Source organism: Arvicola amphibius, chromosome 4 (assembly GCF_903992535.2).
Source record: "Arvicola amphibius chromosome 4, mArvAmp1.2, whole genome shotgun sequence".
Classification (NCBI taxonomy): Eukaryota; Metazoa; Chordata; class Mammalia; order Rodentia; family Cricetidae; genus Arvicola; species Arvicola amphibius.
The window spans coordinates 70488857-70505999 of record NC_052050.1 but is presented as its reverse complement, the minus strand read 5'-3'; the positions used below and the strand labels follow the sequence as shown (position 1 = coordinate 70505999).

General features: G+C 43.8%; 2 protein-coding genes across 12 annotated transcripts in view; one reads left to right on the top strand and one right to left on the bottom strand.

Annotated features, from left to right (window-relative positions):
- The first annotated feature begins 257 nt into the window (after positions 1-257).
- On the top strand, positions 258-9257 carry Hnrnph1 (heterogeneous nuclear ribonucleoprotein H1). 11 transcript variants are annotated; one of them, XM_038325833.2, is made up of 14 exons: positions 258-378; positions 880-1008; positions 2098-2253; positions 2461-2604; positions 4052-4190; positions 5128-5306; positions 5394-5465; positions 5543-5655; positions 5756-5891; positions 6377-6436; positions 6528-6617; positions 7307-7399; positions 7834-7883; positions 8482-9257. In XM_038325833.2, the coding sequence occupies exons 2-13, from the start codon at positions 912-914 to the stop codon at positions 7881-7883; spliced, it is 1329 nt and encodes a 442-aa protein (XP_038181761.1). In that variant the 5' UTR covers positions 258-378; positions 880-911; the 3' UTR covers positions 8482-9257. The 11 variants fall into 11 exon arrangements, with proteins under 11 accessions (XP_038181761.1, XP_038181762.1, XP_038181759.1 ...); XM_038325834.2 differs by having other exon boundaries at positions 5522-5655; positions 6528-6587; XM_038325831.2 differs by having other exon boundaries at positions 5522-5655.
- A 2174-nt stretch (positions 9258-11431) lies between these two features.
- The window catches only part of Rufy1 (RUN and FYVE domain containing 1), a 48502-nt gene continuing 42790 nt past the window's right edge, over positions 11432-17143 (bottom strand). The window contains exons 16-18 of the mRNA XM_038327328.2: positions 14985-15033; positions 13383-13460; positions 11432-12360 (exon numbers count right to left, since the gene is read on the bottom strand). Of these exons, the coding sequence (XP_038183256.1) occupies positions 12217-12360; positions 13383-13460; positions 14985-15033 (271 nt within the window). The 3' untranslated portion in view covers positions 11432-12216. The remainder of the gene's footprint in view (positions 12361-13382; positions 13461-14984; positions 15034-17143) is intronic.

Below are 17143 nucleotides of genomic sequence, written 5' to 3'. Positions count from 1 at the left end.
AGCGGATTGCCGCCATTCCCCTCCCCCACTCCGGCGGGTACGTCTAGAGAACGGTTTGGAGGTAGACGCATGCGCACGAGTACAAACGATTAAACCGCTGAGACGCCAAGCACAAGAGTTGCAAAAACGCGCAGGCGCAGGAAAAAACCACGGCCCGTTTCTGAAGAGGGTTGAGCCCGAACGCATGCGTGCGATAAGCTGACGGCGGGAGAGGGCTCGGATTTTGCTAGTACGCAGGCGTTCAAACTCGGTGTGACGGAAGGGGGCGGGGCAGGCAGCAAGGTGCGCGTGCGCAGAGCTCGTTCGAAGGGCTTTATTTAGGCTGCGCAGGCGCCCGCTAATCATTTCTCCTCAGCCACGCCGAGCCTTTGTGTGGAGGTGAGTGTCCGTCGGTCTTCGCTTGCTTCCAGAGGCCTTCGTAGACGCCTGTTTTTGTGACAATCGCTCGTCCCCGAACCTAGGTTGTACCTTGGGGGGGGCCGTGGCAAGCGCAGGCTGCCACCGGGAGTCATGGGTGTCCCGCCGGCGTGGCAGCGCCGCCTAGGCCTGCAGGCCGCGCCGCTTCTATTGTGTGAGGTGTCTGAGGAGGCGGAGCGGAAGCGGCGGCCGCCATTTCCTTGCCTCCACCATGGCTCTAAGCCGGGATCTCCTTAGTTTGGGGCTTCCACACTGGGAGCAAAGAGTGGCTTCGGGCGTCGGGTCGCTCGCCGAGGTTGGGTTGCATGCTTGAGGCTGCAGGGTTGAGGCATCTGCACGGGCGGGGCTCCCATCGCGGCGCCCTGATCCTGCAGGGCGCCCTGAAGTGGGAGGGCCATTTAAATGACTATTCCTCCGCTGTGTCCCTAACACACCCACCACCCCACCCCCGCCGCCCCGCAGTCTGTTTCGACGCCAGGACCCACGAAGAGACGATGATGCTGGGCGCAGAAGGTGGAGAGGGCTTTGTGGTGAAGGTCCGGGGCTTGCCCTGGTCCTGCTCCGCGGATGAGGTGCAGCGCTTTTTTTCTGGTGAGTTGAGGCGGGAGTTGTCAGTGGGGCCCGCGGCGGGCCCGGGGCGGGGCGCACCTCACGGGCTCCCCCTAGCGAGTCGCGGGCACTCCGCCGTTCCCCCGGCTGCTCGCGCTCGGCGGCCCGCTGTTACGCAATGGCAATTGCGAAACCCGACCCGACCCCCCCCCCCCCCCCCCCCCCCCCCCCCCCGCCCCGCCGTGTCGCCTCTTGGGGATGCTGGCGCCCCGGTGGAAAATTTCTAGTTCATCTTTTTTTTCCGTCTCTAAGCACCGGTCCATGCATTCTAAAAGTTGACTTTTTCGAAAGATTTAAATAGGAAGAGATGTAATTTCTCCTCCCTCAGAAAGGGGCGTTCTGCTTCAGAAAGTTAATTTTTCAGAATTGAAGATTTCGTAATCGAATCGTGTTCTAGATTTAGTTACTTCATAATCTGGCTCCCTTTACAAGTGAGGACGCTGAAACCATGGACGTTAGCACCGTAGAGTTCTTTTTACCATATACGCATAGGCTTCCCGAATAACTTCTACAGAAGACTGGTTAAATTGTATATGTAAAAAGTCGAACGGTTTTGTAAAAAGGTGCTTGTAGTTTTGACCTTACTATCTGAATTTAGTTGTGGTAACAGAAAACGGCCTGTAAAACAAGAACCAAGTATATTGGAAGCAATTGCAGGGGGCAGCTCCTGACCGGGTTTGACTTAAAGTGTGCAGCTTGGAGCCTTTAGTTGTTAACATTGATCCCCTTCAGGTGAGTATTGGGCTGGAGTTTGGATTTGATGAGAAATTGTCATGTGGCTGTAAATGTCTTGTAGAGTACATATCGTGAAGGTCCAGATGAGAATAGTCTGACACATTGTACAAAAAGATGGTCAGTGGAAACTGAGGCAAGGCTATAGCTTCCTTAGAATTTGTTTGAATAGGAGATAATAATCTCGATGGATTAGGATGTATCATGAGGTAATGTGGTGCGAATGCTTGGTCAGTTTAGTCTTGTGTGTGTGCGTGTCGACTGAAATATGCACTTCATCTGTATCACTCTTAGGTGGTTTTGTTTTAAATTCTGTATTAACGGTTGCTTTCTTTTCAGACTGCAAAATTCAAAATGGGGCCCAAGGTATTCGTTTCATCTACACCAGAGAAGGCAGACCGAGTGGCGAGGCTTTTGTTGAACTTGAATCAGAAGATGAAGTCAAATTGGCCTTGAAAAAAGACAGAGAAACTATGGGACACAGATATGTTGAAGGTTTGATTTACATTGCCCTAGTAACAATAAATGCTAATTAATTAAACACATAGAGGTCTTACCCCTTCTGAATTTTAGGTATTTGATCGCATGGAAAAATAGTCATCTAAGGGAGTTTGTGGCAGCTCTTCCTAGTTACCTAAAAAACCCAGGAAATCTGAACTTTGTTCTCTATCTTAATTGACTAATTCTAAGCACCTTTTTCAGTATTCAAGTCAAACAACGTTGAAATGGATTGGGTGTTGAAGCATACTGGTCCAAATAGTCCTGACACGGCCAATGATGGCTTTGTACGGCTTAGAGGACTCCCTTTTGGATGTAGCAAGGAAGAAATTGTTCAGTTTTTCTCAGGTATGTAGTCCTGTTTGTTGCTGAGCAGTGAGGTATGGCAGCTTCTGGCGACATGACTTAGTATTAGAATTAAAAGTTGACTAGTCTAGGTACTTAAGTAGGCTGTTGAATATGTTATTGAATTCACATTTTCTTCCTGGAGACCTTCAAATAACTTAAGCCCATCTTAAAGGTGGAAATTAGAAGTACTTCCAAAGTGTTAACTTTGCCTATATTTATTTAGTATTTGTAGTTCAGAGTAGACCTCTGAGGATTCTACTCAACCATCTTAACTACTTCCTCATATTGCTGTTTAGCAAAGTACTTCATGTTAAAGGTAAGCTCTTTTAACATTAGATTAGTGTGAGTTGAGATTGTAATACTTTGTGGTATTTGTTGTAAGATAACTTATTTTGGGTCACGGGACCAGAAATATATTAGTTTAATTCTCTATATGTAAATTTTTATAGAAGAAATGTGACTTAGCTAGCCTATTAGTCAAATGTAGCAAGTGTAGGTTGAATGCTTGTAGTTTCTGAAAGTATAGAAAACATTTTAAAGTTGTTCTGGGCCTAAAGTATTTGAATGTTTTTATGTCGACAAGCTGATAGGATTGCATGTTTAGCAGAATGTTAAATCTTTATATTTAAATGCTATTAATACTCGATGTCATAAACATTCTTTCATATTTTTTATTTAGCATATGTGTTAGAACTAACTTAGATATGTATCAATTCTAATATTGTTTGAAATCAAGTCTGTTTTGTTTTATCTAAATTGGTGAGAATTGAATGCTATCTGTCAACGTTAAATATGAACATAATTTCATATCTTCTAGGAAAGTGCTTTAAGGCCTTTTTGTAAGCTTGGGAATGTATCCACGGGAAGGATTTTTCATAGACGGAATTTCCAGAAGTGAATCATACTACTGTTAGAGCATATAAGAGTGCATGATTGCTGTGTAGATAGTTATTGTTGAAAGTTTAGTTTGTATGTTTGTCAATTACAATTTTCTTAAGTAATGTTTTCAATTTTTACATAAACTGTTTAAATGTAATTTTAAGCTTGAAGTTCCAATAACTTAAAGATTGAAGTATGATAATGAGGTTAAAGGTGTCTTATTTTACTTGAACTGTTACTGTAATGCTTAAAATTTTATGAAATTGTGTATAATTCTATTAAGTTACATAGATTAAAATGTTTTTAATTGTTGAATTCTTAATGCACCCTCTGGAGTATCAAGTTTTTTTAATGTATATATTGTGCCTTGGGTGTGTTAAGAATTGAGTTAAATTTTGTTAATAGTGGAACTTCTTATTGCAATGCATATTTTAAGAGTACTTGTTGAAAGCATACCATTCACCTAAAGTTAAAATTCTGGTTTATTTAAAGCTATAAGAAGAATCATTTCTGGGCTTGTGATGTTAATATTGCCCCCCTACTGGGGTTATTTGTCCTTGGGTTGAAGGGTTGGAAATCGTGCCAAATGGGATAACATTGCCGGTGGACTTCCAGGGGAGGAGTACGGGGGAGGCCTTCGTGCAGTTTGCTTCACAGGAAATAGCTGAAAAGGCTCTAAAGAAACACAAGGAAAGAATAGGGCACAGGTGGGGATGGATGGTTGGTTGGATATGTCACTTTTCTTATGGTAAACAATTAAATCCATATTCTCTCTGCTTAGAAGGAGGAAATAATCCATTTCCTGTTCCCAGATAATTGGTAACCTGATACAACTTTTAAATTCTTTCTAGTTAATGTATTTTATTCAAACTAAATTTTAGGTTTTAAAATTATCCCTAGTTTATTTGGGCCGTCTTTACAATTTTGTAGGTTTCTTTATTAACCCTAGTCAATAGAGTCGAGAGACTATGGCTTTAAAAAATTAATGCAAACCTGTCTTTAGCTGTAATAACACCCACATAGGAAATTAATATTACCATAAGAAAATGTGATACTTTCTGATCTTGTTTTTAAAAGTTGAAATGCAACAAACTTTCTTGCTGTATAAATATTCTGCATATGTATTAATAAGCATAGCTTTCAAGAAATTGTCACAAAAGGTTTTATTCTCTTTGCTTGTGACTATTTTTCATTGAAGCATGCGCTTTTTACCTATGCTGATTCCTACTAAAAGCATAGGCTGGGTATTGGCGAAAAGAAGTGTGTAGTGTGGGCTAGACTGTTGGTGGAGGCTGGCTTTTTAGCCCACTTGCTATACATGCTGCCAAAGGATTTAAGAGTTGGAATATTGAAAGTTGAGTGGAATTCTTCCCTCCTAAACCATTTATTTGTAATACTCCTCTCTGCCTCTAAGGTTGGGCTCTGCCTCAGAGGAGTTTTTTTCTTTTTTTCTATAAGTTTAAATAGTCTTTTGAGTAAATTTCTGGTCATTGCCTATGCAAATATAAGAAAGCTGGCTTTAAATATTAGTCAGTTTCATGGCTTTGACTAAATTGTTTTTCTTGTGTAACTAAGTAACTGTATGACATGAACTAATGTTTTCTCTCCCCTCCCCATTCCCCTTCCTTTTGGACAATGCTTTAGGTATATTGAAATATTTAAGAGCAGTCGAGCTGAAGTTAGAACTCATTATGATCCACCACGAAAACTTATGGCCATGCAGCGGCCAGGTCCCTATGACAGACCTGGGGCTGGCAGAGGGTATAACAGCATTGGCAGAGGAGCTGGTTTTGAAAGGATGAGGCGTGGTGCTTATGGTGGAGGTATGTATGTGCTGTTATATGCAAGGTTGACCTAGTTTCTTTTGTCTAGGTGATTTTTGGTGACTGATTGTATTTCTTATCTTTCAGGCTATGGAGGCTATGATGATTATAATGGCTATAATGATGGCTATGGATTTGGCTCGGATAGATTTGGAAGAGGTAGGGTAAGAATTGAATTTCTCAGTTCAAGGGTACTTACACACTTGTCCATCTAGACCTCAATTATTGTTTTTCAGGAATGTCTGACCACAGATACGGGGATGGTGGCTCTACTTTCCAAAGTACAACAGGACACTGTGTTCACATGCGGGGATTACCATACAGAGCTACTGAGAATGACATTTATAATGTAAGTATTGAGATAAATTCACTTCAGGTAATTCAGTACAGCAGTAAAAATGTGGGGTGATTTTAACTTTTTTTTAAAAAAAAAAAAACTTGTATTTTAGTTTTTTTCACCACTCAACCCTGTGAGAGTACATATTGAGATTGGACCTGATGGCAGAGTAACTGGTGAAGCAGATGTCGAGTTTGCCACCCATGAAGATGCTGTTGCAGCTATGTCAAAAGATAAAGCAAATATGCGTAAGTGTAATTAAAGCACTTGTAACTTCAGGCAGTTAAGTGACAGACATTTAGTTAGAGTAGAGGAATAGAATAGTAAGGGTATATAGCTTGGGTTTATTAAAAGCTTAGGGTTTTTATATTTATTATGTACAGTGTTCTGCCTGCATGACAGAAGAGGGGGCACCAGATATCATTATAGAATGGGAATTGAACTAAGGTCCTTTGGGAGAACAGTCAGTGCTCTTAACCCACTGAGCCATCTCTCCAGCCCTTTAGGTTTTTTTTTTAATACTGCTATTTTGAGATAGGTGATTTGACATAACTTTTAAGTTTGTCCTTAATTGGTAGCTTAGGTGAGTGTTTTAAAAGCTAGTTCTTAACAAATTCTAACATGGGAGTTTTCTTTTTCCTAAAACATTTGTGATTCACAAGTTACTTTTAAATTGCTTGTCTTGTTTTCTTTTACCAACAAACATTTTCAAACTTTTTTTTTCTCATTTCAGAACACAGATATGTTGAACTCTTCTTGAATTCTACAGCAGGAGCAAGCGGTGGTGCTTACGGTAGCCAAATGCTAGGAGGCATGGGTTTGTGTAAATATCACTTTAGTGTCTTTTTTTAAGCTAACCTTGTATGCCTTTTCTCTCATTTCAGAACACAGATATGTAGAACTCTTCTTGAATTCTACAGCAGGAGCAAGCGGTGGTGCTTATGGTAGCCAAATGATGGGAGGCATGGGCTTGTGTAAATATCGTTAGTTTTTTTAAAAACCAAAACATTTGTATTTGTATAAGTAGATTATAAGATAAGTTAACATAATTAGTATCAGTTTGTTAGCATAATAATTTTAAGTTAGCAGACAAATTTAGACAAAGATTCTTAATTTAAGCAAGTTTAGTAATTATTAAATTGCTAAAATCTTGTAATAACAAAGCTGCTTAGGGTAGATTTGGATCAAAGTAGATACAAATACTTTTGGGGGAGGGGACTATAGAATGTGTTACAATATCTATAAAGTGTACGTCTAAAATACTTAGCAAAAATACAGGATTAACAATGTTAATTGGGAACATAATTAGTTGGGCATAATTAACTAGGCATAATTAACTGATAACCTGTATAATGACATCTAAATATATTTATCAAGCTAAGGGGGAAACCCCACTAAAGTGTTATAAGATCATTAAAAAATGCCTCTACTTAGTGAATCATGTGTATTCCTCAACCTTTTAGTTTATAAACATTTAACTAGCTCAAATGATGAATATAAAGATTAATCTGGTCACAGAGAGTCTTGTTAGAGATAGTAGGCAGGAGGAGACAGTAATATAAGATCAAGACTGGAAAATTAGAGACATAGAATTACAAGCCCGGTACCACCAGGTACCACACTGGGTAAGAAGCAAAGCTCTAATGTTCTCTTAACTTAACAGCAAACCAGTCCAGTTATGGTGGCCCAGCCAGCCAGCAGCTGAGTGGTGGTTATGGAGGTGGCTACGGCGGCCAGAGCAGCATGAGTGGATATGGTAAGTTTGATTTTTTTATATATCTAGAGTAAGTTTTGGGTTGGTTTCTTTAGTTGGGAATATACAGGCTCCTTTTGAAGAGTGGGGTATTGTGGGGTATTAAATGTATGGTGTTTATTATAATTCTTAATAGTATAATGTGCAGAAACAGTCATTGGGAGGAGAGGGGATGTATTCTAGTCATTGCAATTTTGGAACACTGTCAAGCCAGAAAACATCTGTGTTCATTTACTAAAACATTAGTTTGTTTTTCTGTTGTAGCATTAAGTTTTTGATGGAGGGTAATTTTTAAATATTAGACTGGTGGTTGGGTTCAGGACAGTATTTTACTAGTTGGTTAACCTAGGGATGGTTTTATTTATTTATTTTTTTCAATTGGTCTAAAGAATGGTGATTTTGGTATGATAGTCTTACCCTACAAAATCCTTTTGCAGACCAAGTTTTACAGGAAAACTCCAGTGATTTTCAATCAAACATTGCATAGGTAAATATTTTCTCAAAAAATATAATTTAAATTCCCAATAGCAAATACTGATAATGTTGTGATAACACTTTCTATAGCAGTCAGTGACTCTGACTTAACTCCATGGAGGCTGCCATTTTGGGCACAGTGAGTTGCCTTTAGTCCAACTTTTGTCCTCTCACTTCTTGCCCACCATGAATAGGCAAAGCAAAAGACTTCCCCTGTACTTACTCCCTATTCATACACACCATTCGATGGGCACATAGTACATGTTTATGGTAAAATTTTTTTAAATGCTTTGTTTTTTAGTTTTAAAAACTTGAAGTAATTTTGCAATTTTTGAAAAACACTAGTTTTCCTTTAAACTTAAAATTTCCACGTTGATCCTGAAGAATCCACTTAAAATGGTAGCACAAGAGTCTGGCAAGTTGGTACTGCAGAGAAAAGGGTTTAATTGAGGTTTGTTTGGAGTCTGGATTCCCTTTTCCCAACATGCTTCTCGCCAATTGGACAGCAGCCATCTGCACTCGTATACCTTTTAAACTTTTTCTTGTAACGTTATTTTATTTGATTCATTATTAGACATCATTCCTAACTTGTCAAATCGATCTCTTTGCAGGTAGCCAAGGAGCAGTGAACAGCAGCTACTACAGTAGTGGAAGCCGTGCATCTTTGGGCGTGAATGGAATGGGAGGGATGTCTAGCATGTCCAGTATGAGTGGTGGATGGGGAATGTAATAGATTTTAATCACTGACTCTTGGTCTTTTTTTTCTTTTTTTTTTTTTTTTTCTTTTTCTTTTTTTTTTTAAGAAAACCCTTCAGTTTAACAGTTGCAATCCATCCTTGTGATTTATGCCTACTCTTTAAGTGAACATTGGCATTGCTCAAAGGACTAAGGTCCAATGTTAAACATAGTCACCTAGGATGATACAGTGAAGTTGAGTGAACTGTAACTGTTAAACAATTCCCGGCTTTTCTCTAGTTACTGTAGGATGTATGTAAGTAGTAAGCGTATTTAGGTTAAAGCAGTTGAATTATGTTAAATGTTGCTCTTATACATACATTACATTGAACACTGTTGATGCATGTTGAAAAGACATGCTTTTTTGTAAAACTCAATGTAGGAGCTGCGTCTACAATTAAAAGTGAAACATTTGGCATGTTTGTTCTAATTTCATTTGATAACCTGTAAGGCACGTGAGTTTTTTTTTTTTTTTTTTTTAAGTTAATGGAGAAATTTTGAGACGCAATACCATTACTTTAGGATTTTTGGTCTTGGTGTTTGTATGAAATTCTGAGGCCTTGATTTAAAGTCTTTCATTGTATTGTGATTTCCTTTTTAGGTGTATTGCGCTAAGTGAACCTTGTCAAATAAATCTTCCTTTTAAAAGCTACACTCGTCTGCTTCATTGTCATGTGATCTGTCTTGGTGCTTTATTCCTGCATGGGGTGTCCCTGTCTATTATGTAAAGTCTGGGTAGCCAAGGCTGCTTTAGATGTCTTCAGACAAGCTGTTGGGCCCTTGTGGAAGGGTTGTTTTGGCCTGACTGCACTGGATCTTGTCTAAACAGCCTATACTCATAAGAGGCTGCTCAGTGTCAGCACTCACTGTCTAAGAGGCTATCGGGCATGGCAGAAACAAGTACTAGAGCAAAGGGGTAACAGGTCACTCACGAGGCCACTTTCATGTCCTCTAGGATGTCCATAGATGTTTTCTTACAGGTTGGAGTCTTTCTTGACGTCTCCATATGCACTTCAGGCTAGTTCTGAGTGCTAGTTAACGTGTGCTACCATCTATTGTGTGCTGCTGTGTCCCTCTCCACCTGGGACCTTTACTGTTGGCTAAAGGTTCTACCACTGAGCTGTACCCTTAGCCCTCAGATACTTTTGGAATTCTGTCAAAGTTTGTGTCACATGCCCTGTCCACTTGGAAGTAGAATTAACATGGGCAGTGGTGGAGTACACCTTTAATCCCAGCTCTTGGGAGGCAGAGGCAAGTGGATTTGAGTTTGAGGCCAGCCTGGTCTAGGTCCAGGAGAGCCAGGGCTACATAGAGAAACTTTTTTTCAGTGTTTTGAGACTGGTCTCTCCAGCCCTGATTGTCCTAGAACTTGCTCAGATCCTCCTGCTCTGCCTCCCTAGTGCTGGTATTAAGGCATCTGCCACCACCACCCTGGGAGAAACCTTATCTTGAAAAATAACCAAACCAAAACCCCAACAACTTGGAGATGGGGGTTTGAATTTGGTGTCAAAACATTACCGTAACTTGGCAGCAAAATATTAATGACTTGGGACCTGGATCCATTATGAATAATAACTAAATACATTTATTATCTGACTTGGCGGTAGAGTTGAAGTTGGGAGGAGGACAAGGGATGAAAACCTGAACATGTATATGCCAGCTGGGACCTGATGTGTGCTTTTTCTGAGCAGCAGCATGGAAATGGGAGGTGGTGTTACCCTGCTCTTGTGTGCAGATGAAAAATGTGATACTCAGAAGTCACTTAACTAAATGCTCCCCCCCCCCCCCAAAAAAAAGCTGGAACCTAAGTTGGGCACACTGAAAAGGTACAGACTTAACTAGTTGGTAGTAGTAACAGTCTGGGGCAGTACGGTGGTATGTGAACTTTGTGGGAAATTGGGTCCTGAGGTTAGCAAAAGGGGCTCAGGTGGAGGAGGAACAAACTCCTTTGGCCCTTTTCACTGCCTGCAGTTTAGAACACGGCTTTGGAGCTGCTCAGGTCTGGTTTTAAACTCTGGCTGCACAGTCCTTGCTGTAGGGATTGGGGCGAGGCAGATGAGAAACAACATAGGGAATCTTGCTTAAAGCGCCAGAACCAGCACTGACTGAAGTGGGAGGAAGGAGAGACTTGGATTGGGCTGGGGCAGAGTCTGGACAGTAAACAACCAGATCTGGGAATTGGTGAGAAGTGAAGGTATTAGGTCTAGAAGGATGGAAAAGTACAAGGGAAGGGCTGGAAGACAGGTGGACTGACTGGCTGCCTTGTCTGATGCTCCAATACTTTCAGAGTCTCAGGCCAGCAAAATGGCTCATAAATAAAGATGTTTGCTGCCAAGACTAATCATCTGAGTTTATCCCTGGAAGACACATGGTGGGGAGAACTCATTCTAGTAAGCTGCCATCTGGCACTTGTCTGATTCTGTCCCATGCCTGCATGGACAGAAATCTAAGACAGTGGCCTGCATGATGGGATAGGTATGTGAACTTGCACTTGGGTGGGACCCTAAGAAAGGTGGTACAAATCTGCATAGCCACAGACATCTGTGCTTGCACTTCAAGTCCCATGTAGCTAGATGGTTCTAATGGATGGCTCAGCTTTGCCATGGTGTAGAAGTACCTGTATAGCCGGTTTTCAGTAAATTATTGAGATAAGCCAACATCTAAAAAATAGGCTTTGTTTTGCTGGACATGGTGGCACATGCTTATAATTCCAGTACTTGGGATGTGAAGGCAAGAGGATCAGTTGAAGACCAGCCTTGGTTGCATTTGAATTTGAGACCAGACCAGGCTATTTGAGACCTTTTCTCAAAACAAAAAGCAGCTATGTTAGCTGAGTCTGTTTATTTGCTAGTGTCCCGAGCACTTTCAAGGCAGGCTAAGTGAGGTGAACAGTGGTCATTCTTGGCTCGTTTCTACTTGACTGCAATGAGGACGTAACCCCACTGCAAGTCAGGCATCTGTGTAAATACGTACTTGGACTTTGGTGACAAGGCTTGAGGTCCTTTACCCTGGCCTTGGTCCACCTGGGTGGAGCAGCCTAAGTACAAGCAACACAGCAGCTGGAGGCTCAAACGCAGCAGGCCCTCCTCCGTGTGCAAGCTGGAAGCCAGCACTTCGTACAAGAGTGAAAAGTAAAGGGTTTTATTGCAGGGCTAATGGCGGTTGTTGACAGGGGCATGGCGGTAAATGCTGGATGAAGCAGACAAGGCACACTGACAGACCCAGGAGGCTCAAAGCTCTGAAGAAATCAAAGTTTCTGTGGGATGTGGGCAGGAAGAGAAAGGATTCTGTGCTAGTGCAACCGCTGCAAAATAGGTTAATCCTTTGAAAAGTGAAAGTGACAGTAGCAAAATCATGAAGTTAACACCTGTACCAAAGCCAGGATATAACCGAGGACACAGACATGTCAGTCTAGAGGAGATGGCTTTGTACAAACCACGGAAGAATGGTCAGCTGCCACTTGGCGCTGTCTCCAGAGGCTGACAGCCTTTGATTCTCTTGGGCCCTTGCAGATCTCTGGAGACCCAGAGTTTGGCACTGTACCTGAGGCTTTCCTCCACGCTGAAGATGGAGGTCAACAGGCTAAGGTCCCTACTGGTGGCCTGATGGCCTCAGGAGGCCGTGGAGGAGCAGCGCTGCAGTAGCAGGGTGTGACAGCTGTCACACACACGCACTGGCTTAGGGTAGGAGGGCAGAGCCAGCTCGTTGCTGGAACAGGTGTTGCAGAAAATGTGGCCACAGTTTCGGCAGTGGTGCTAGAAGACAGGAAAAAGGCAGTCAAGACATGGGGGGATGCAACCCTTACACCTACCTTGCTTTGAAAAGCCTGGCTTCTGTAATGGCCATGCCTTAGACCCAACATGCTTTTAGATAGCCTCTCCTGATTGGTGGCAGATGGTTGTTTATAAGTGGGCCAAGAATCTAGGACTTATTGGGGTTGAGATTTTTGGGTAGGGAGATAGAGCCTCACTATGTGTTCCCTTGGCTGCCATGACAACTTGCTTCTCTCTGCTTCTTGAACGCTGGGATTAAAGATATCACCACACCTGGCTGTGTTGGGTTCCTTGGGCATGTGATGGATGCCAAGTTTAGCCTGGAGCGCCTCTGTCCTGGCTCTACAGACAATTAGGCTAGACTGCCCAAAAATGTTCATGTGGGTATGGCTAGACTGTGCTGCCTCAGCCTTTGGCAGGTCTTGACAAATGGAAGGGTCATTTCCAATTCTGAACTTATCCAAGTTTGGCACTTTGGTTTTCTCTTGCGCAGATGAAAACTACTGATGGGAACAGGAGAGGTGGTGAGCCCACAGCTGTGGATAGGCTGGTGGGGTAGACCGTCCCTGTGTGGTGATGCCTTAAGCTCCCAGCATTATATACTTCCAAGGCCATCCATCCTCTGTCCAATTGCTCTTTGATGAGGCAGTTCAGGGTCTTGCTACCATGGACCAAAGAGAGTCATTCAGGACTCTCTGTTCCCAGAGCCTGGCAACAGGCTACGTGGGTAGACGCAGGCCCAGTTCATCCAGTGAGAGTCTGTTGGTCTGATGCCTTACAGGTTCCTATGTGTGCTTTGCCCAGGTAAGCCCCGCTGCACAGAGGCCTGCCAATAGTGTACTTGCAGCAGCTCTACACAGAAGCCATGCTGCCCCAAGCATGTCTGTCCTTAAAAGGCAATGGGGCAAGAACCTCCAGCTGACCAACAGGCACAGCTGCAGTAAAGACAGGCTTTTCCTGGGAACCCGAGAGGAGACTCTGGTGTGGGAGTGGCCCTTGCGTACCTTTCTCCGGGAAATGGAGAACTCCTTCTCACACTGCTTACAGTGTGTTGCTTCATCATCCTTCAACCATGTGTGGCCCTGAGGAAGAAAAAAAACACCTGAGAGCTTCACCTCATGTCAGTCCCTGCTTGGCTGCATCTACTGTCTTGTGACTGTCCCTCCTTGGGAGGTCTTGCAGCTTCCCCAGATGTAGGAGGGCTAATGGAGCCCCTTCTCTCATGCTGACTGTAGGTGGCATTCACATATCTGTACAAAGTGCCTGCTCTCAGCATCCTGGCCTTGATCAAGGCAGATTCACTCAAGATACTCCCCTGCCCTTTTAAGAGGTCCCCTACAGCTGAGGTCACTACAGTCAAACTGGTGCCTGCAACCCCAGGCCCAGCCTGAGATGTGATCCCATGACTAGCTACACTTGCAGAAGGAATGGTTCAAACAAGTGACATGGGCTTCTGCAGAGAGACAATGTGTAGGGAGGAATGCCTTTAGCTTCAGGGAAGCTCTTCTGCACACCCAGCCCCACATCCTAAATGGCTCTGGCAAACAGCTTAGCTACATTACATAAGAGAAACTGGAGGCTCTAGAAGAGGATGCTTTGCAAGTTTTAACCAGGAAAAACTGATCTGAGATGTATTATCCCTTAGGAATTCTGTACGTGATCAGAGGGGTCAAGGGCCCCCTGACACAGCCTTTACTGTGCCAGAGAAGCAGGCTGCTGGGGCTACCTAAGGCACCCTTACTCTAGAAAGTCCCTCTGGAGCTGTCTGCTGCCACCATCACACAAATACTGCATGGCTAGACAGAGACCTGCAGCTGGCAATTATAGTCAAGGACCTTCATTTAAAGAGCAGGAGCAGCCAGGGATCCATTCACCTGCTGGACTGGATGGAGGTGGCTGCGCAGCTTGGTCTCTCACCATGAAGGAGCCCCTGTCTGTCCTGCTCTCCTGTGGTAGCTGGGTGAGGCAGGCTGCTCTACCTGGCACCTGTGTGTGTGTGTGTGTGTGTGTGTGTGTGTGTGTGTGTGTGTGTGTGCTAACTTCTCAAGCACACAGCAGGTCACCAGCCAATGGACATAGTGCCTACCATGGGCTTGGGCTTAGAGAAACTACCCTAGAAAAGTTAGCCTCCAGGGGACTGGAGAGATGGCTCAGAGGTTAAGAGCACTGACTGCTTTGAAGGAAGACCCTGGTTCAATTCCCAGCAACCACATGGTGACTCACAGCCACCTATCATGAGATCTGGTGCCCTCTTCTGGCATACAGGCATACATGGAAGGAATGTTGTATACATAATAAATAAATAAATCTTTAAAAAAAAAAGAAAGAAAAGAAAAGTTAGCCTCCAGCTCACACCTGTCCACCTGCAGCAACGCCATCTCGGACATGCCTGTGGCACTATGTCACCCCTGTGGGGCGCAGTGCGCAGTCTTTCTTTTCCTTAAGTCTCACTAAGGAACCATGGCTGGCCTTAAGCTCGCTATATAGATTAGGCTAGCCTTGAATTCGGAGATTCGAGGGCCTTTGCCTCTAGAGTGCTGGGTTTACAGGTGTGCCTACCACCGTCAGCTGTAAGTGATTTTTGCTAATAAAAGTAACTTTAATACCTTCAGCGCCTTATTTACTTCCTTTATGTCTTCCATCTTTAGTTTGGACCTATTAAAAAAAAAAGACAATTTTTTTAGTAGGAAAGGGACAAAACGGGGGTTCTCTGTGTAACAGCCCTGGCTGTCCCTGCACTCTCTGCTGGCCTGGAAGCACCGAGATCCACCTGTCTCTGTCTCCCGAGTGCTGGGGATTACAGGCGTGCACCTGGTAAAAATGCTTCCCATTTCTGTGTGACCTGAGGTTGTATCACACCCCCTGGCTCATGTGACTTCTAAGCCTGGGGCTATGTGGCCTAAGGGCAAACTTGCAAGTCCACAAGGCTCTAAATGAACTGAAATGGTGAATGAGCCAGGGCATGGTGACTCCGGAGGCAGAGGCAGGCTGATCTCTATGATTCCAGGCTAGGTTGGCCTACAGAGCAAGTTCCAGGACAGCCAGGACTACACAGAGAAACTCTGTCTCAACAAACAGAATGATGAATGAGTCTGGAAGTCTAGAGTTCTGGCTTCTCTAGGTAGCTGTCCCTGCATTTAATGTACTTGTGGTAAGGTCAGGAAGTCCTGACCTAATTGCCCCTCTCAGTAGAGACCTCAATCTCCCAGGCTCCTTGGAGGGTGTTCAGCCCACTGCACAGTCCAGAAGGGGCAGGCTGAGAGGCTCCACTAACTCTCCATCTTTTTGTTGTTGTTGTTGTTGTTTGAGACAGGGTTTTTCTGTAGCTTTGGTGACTGTCCTGGAAACTAGCTCTTGTAGACCAAGATGACCTCAAACTCACAGAGATCCGCCTGCCTCTGCTTCCTGAGTGCTGGTGCCACCACTGCCTGGCTAACTCTCCATCATTTAACGAATGAACAATTCCTTCACATAAAAGATAGGTTTGAACAGGTTTAGGTTGGTAGAACTATGTCAGTAAAAACGAAACACTACATTTTACTTACTCCCAGCACTTGGGAGGCAGAGGCAGGTGTGATCTCCTTGAGTTTGAGGCTAGCCTGGTCTACAGAGTGAGTTCTAGGACAGCCAGGACTACATAGAGAAACTCTGTATCAAAAAAAAAAAACAAAAAACAAAAAACCCAAAATGAAACACTACATGCTGGCAATCTGGGGAAACCCTTTTTTCCCCCATGGTATGTGGTGTGGTGTATGTGCTCGATTGTTCACACATGTCATATGGGTACAAATGTATGTGTAGAGTCCAGAGAAAGATGTTAGTATCACGCTTCTAGTTTACTTAGCCGGAGCTCCAGACTTAGCTAGTCTAGCCAGCCAGCTCGCCCTGGGGATCCTCTGTCTACCTGAGTATTGGGATTACAGGTGGCTCACCATACCTGATGGCTGTTTATGGAGCTGCTGGGGATTTAAGTCCCCATGCTTGTATGGCAGGTGAGTTCTTTATCCAATGAGGCATCTTCACAATCCCAGATGTAGTTCAGGCTTGCCTCAACTTTGTGATCCTCCTGCCTCCACCTCGTTAGTATTTCCTATTGGTATAGGCTACCACAGCTGGCATAGGCCTTTTAGGGTGTCCATTCCCCCACCGCAGGCTCAGAGGTGCTCTGCAGGCTGGCTCAGGTGCGCCGTGACCATAGCATAGAGGCGAGAGCCCTTTCTTTTAGTTTTATGTTTTACTTATTTATTTTTTTGAGACAGGTTTTCAGGCTGGCCTGGAGATTGATATGCAGACCAGGCTAGCCTTAAATTCATAGAGAGCTATCAGCTTCTACCTCCCAAAATGCTGGGAATAACAGTGTCCACCACAGTGCCTGGAAACAGCTCCTGCCTCTGTCTATGGTCCTGTATTATAACTCACTATGTAGACCAGGTTGGCCTTGAACTGACAGAGATCTGCCTCCTGAGTGCTGGAATTAAAGGTGTGTGCCATCACACCTGAGGCCTTAAGAGCTGACTAGTCTAACTGCTTTAGATCGCTAGGCGTCAAGTGGTAGGTTCCTGAGAGGCAGGCTGAATTAAGCTATGGCTTACAAAACAGCATCAGAACTTTCAAGAACCACCACGGCTTTCATTAATCACCAGCAGGTGACCCTTCCCTGTTCAGCAGACAGGTTAGCCGACTTAATGGACCAGAAGCTGACCCAGCATGGGCTTGCAGGGATGGGAGATGAGGGGGAAGTAGCTGCTAGGGCAGTCTTGTCTGG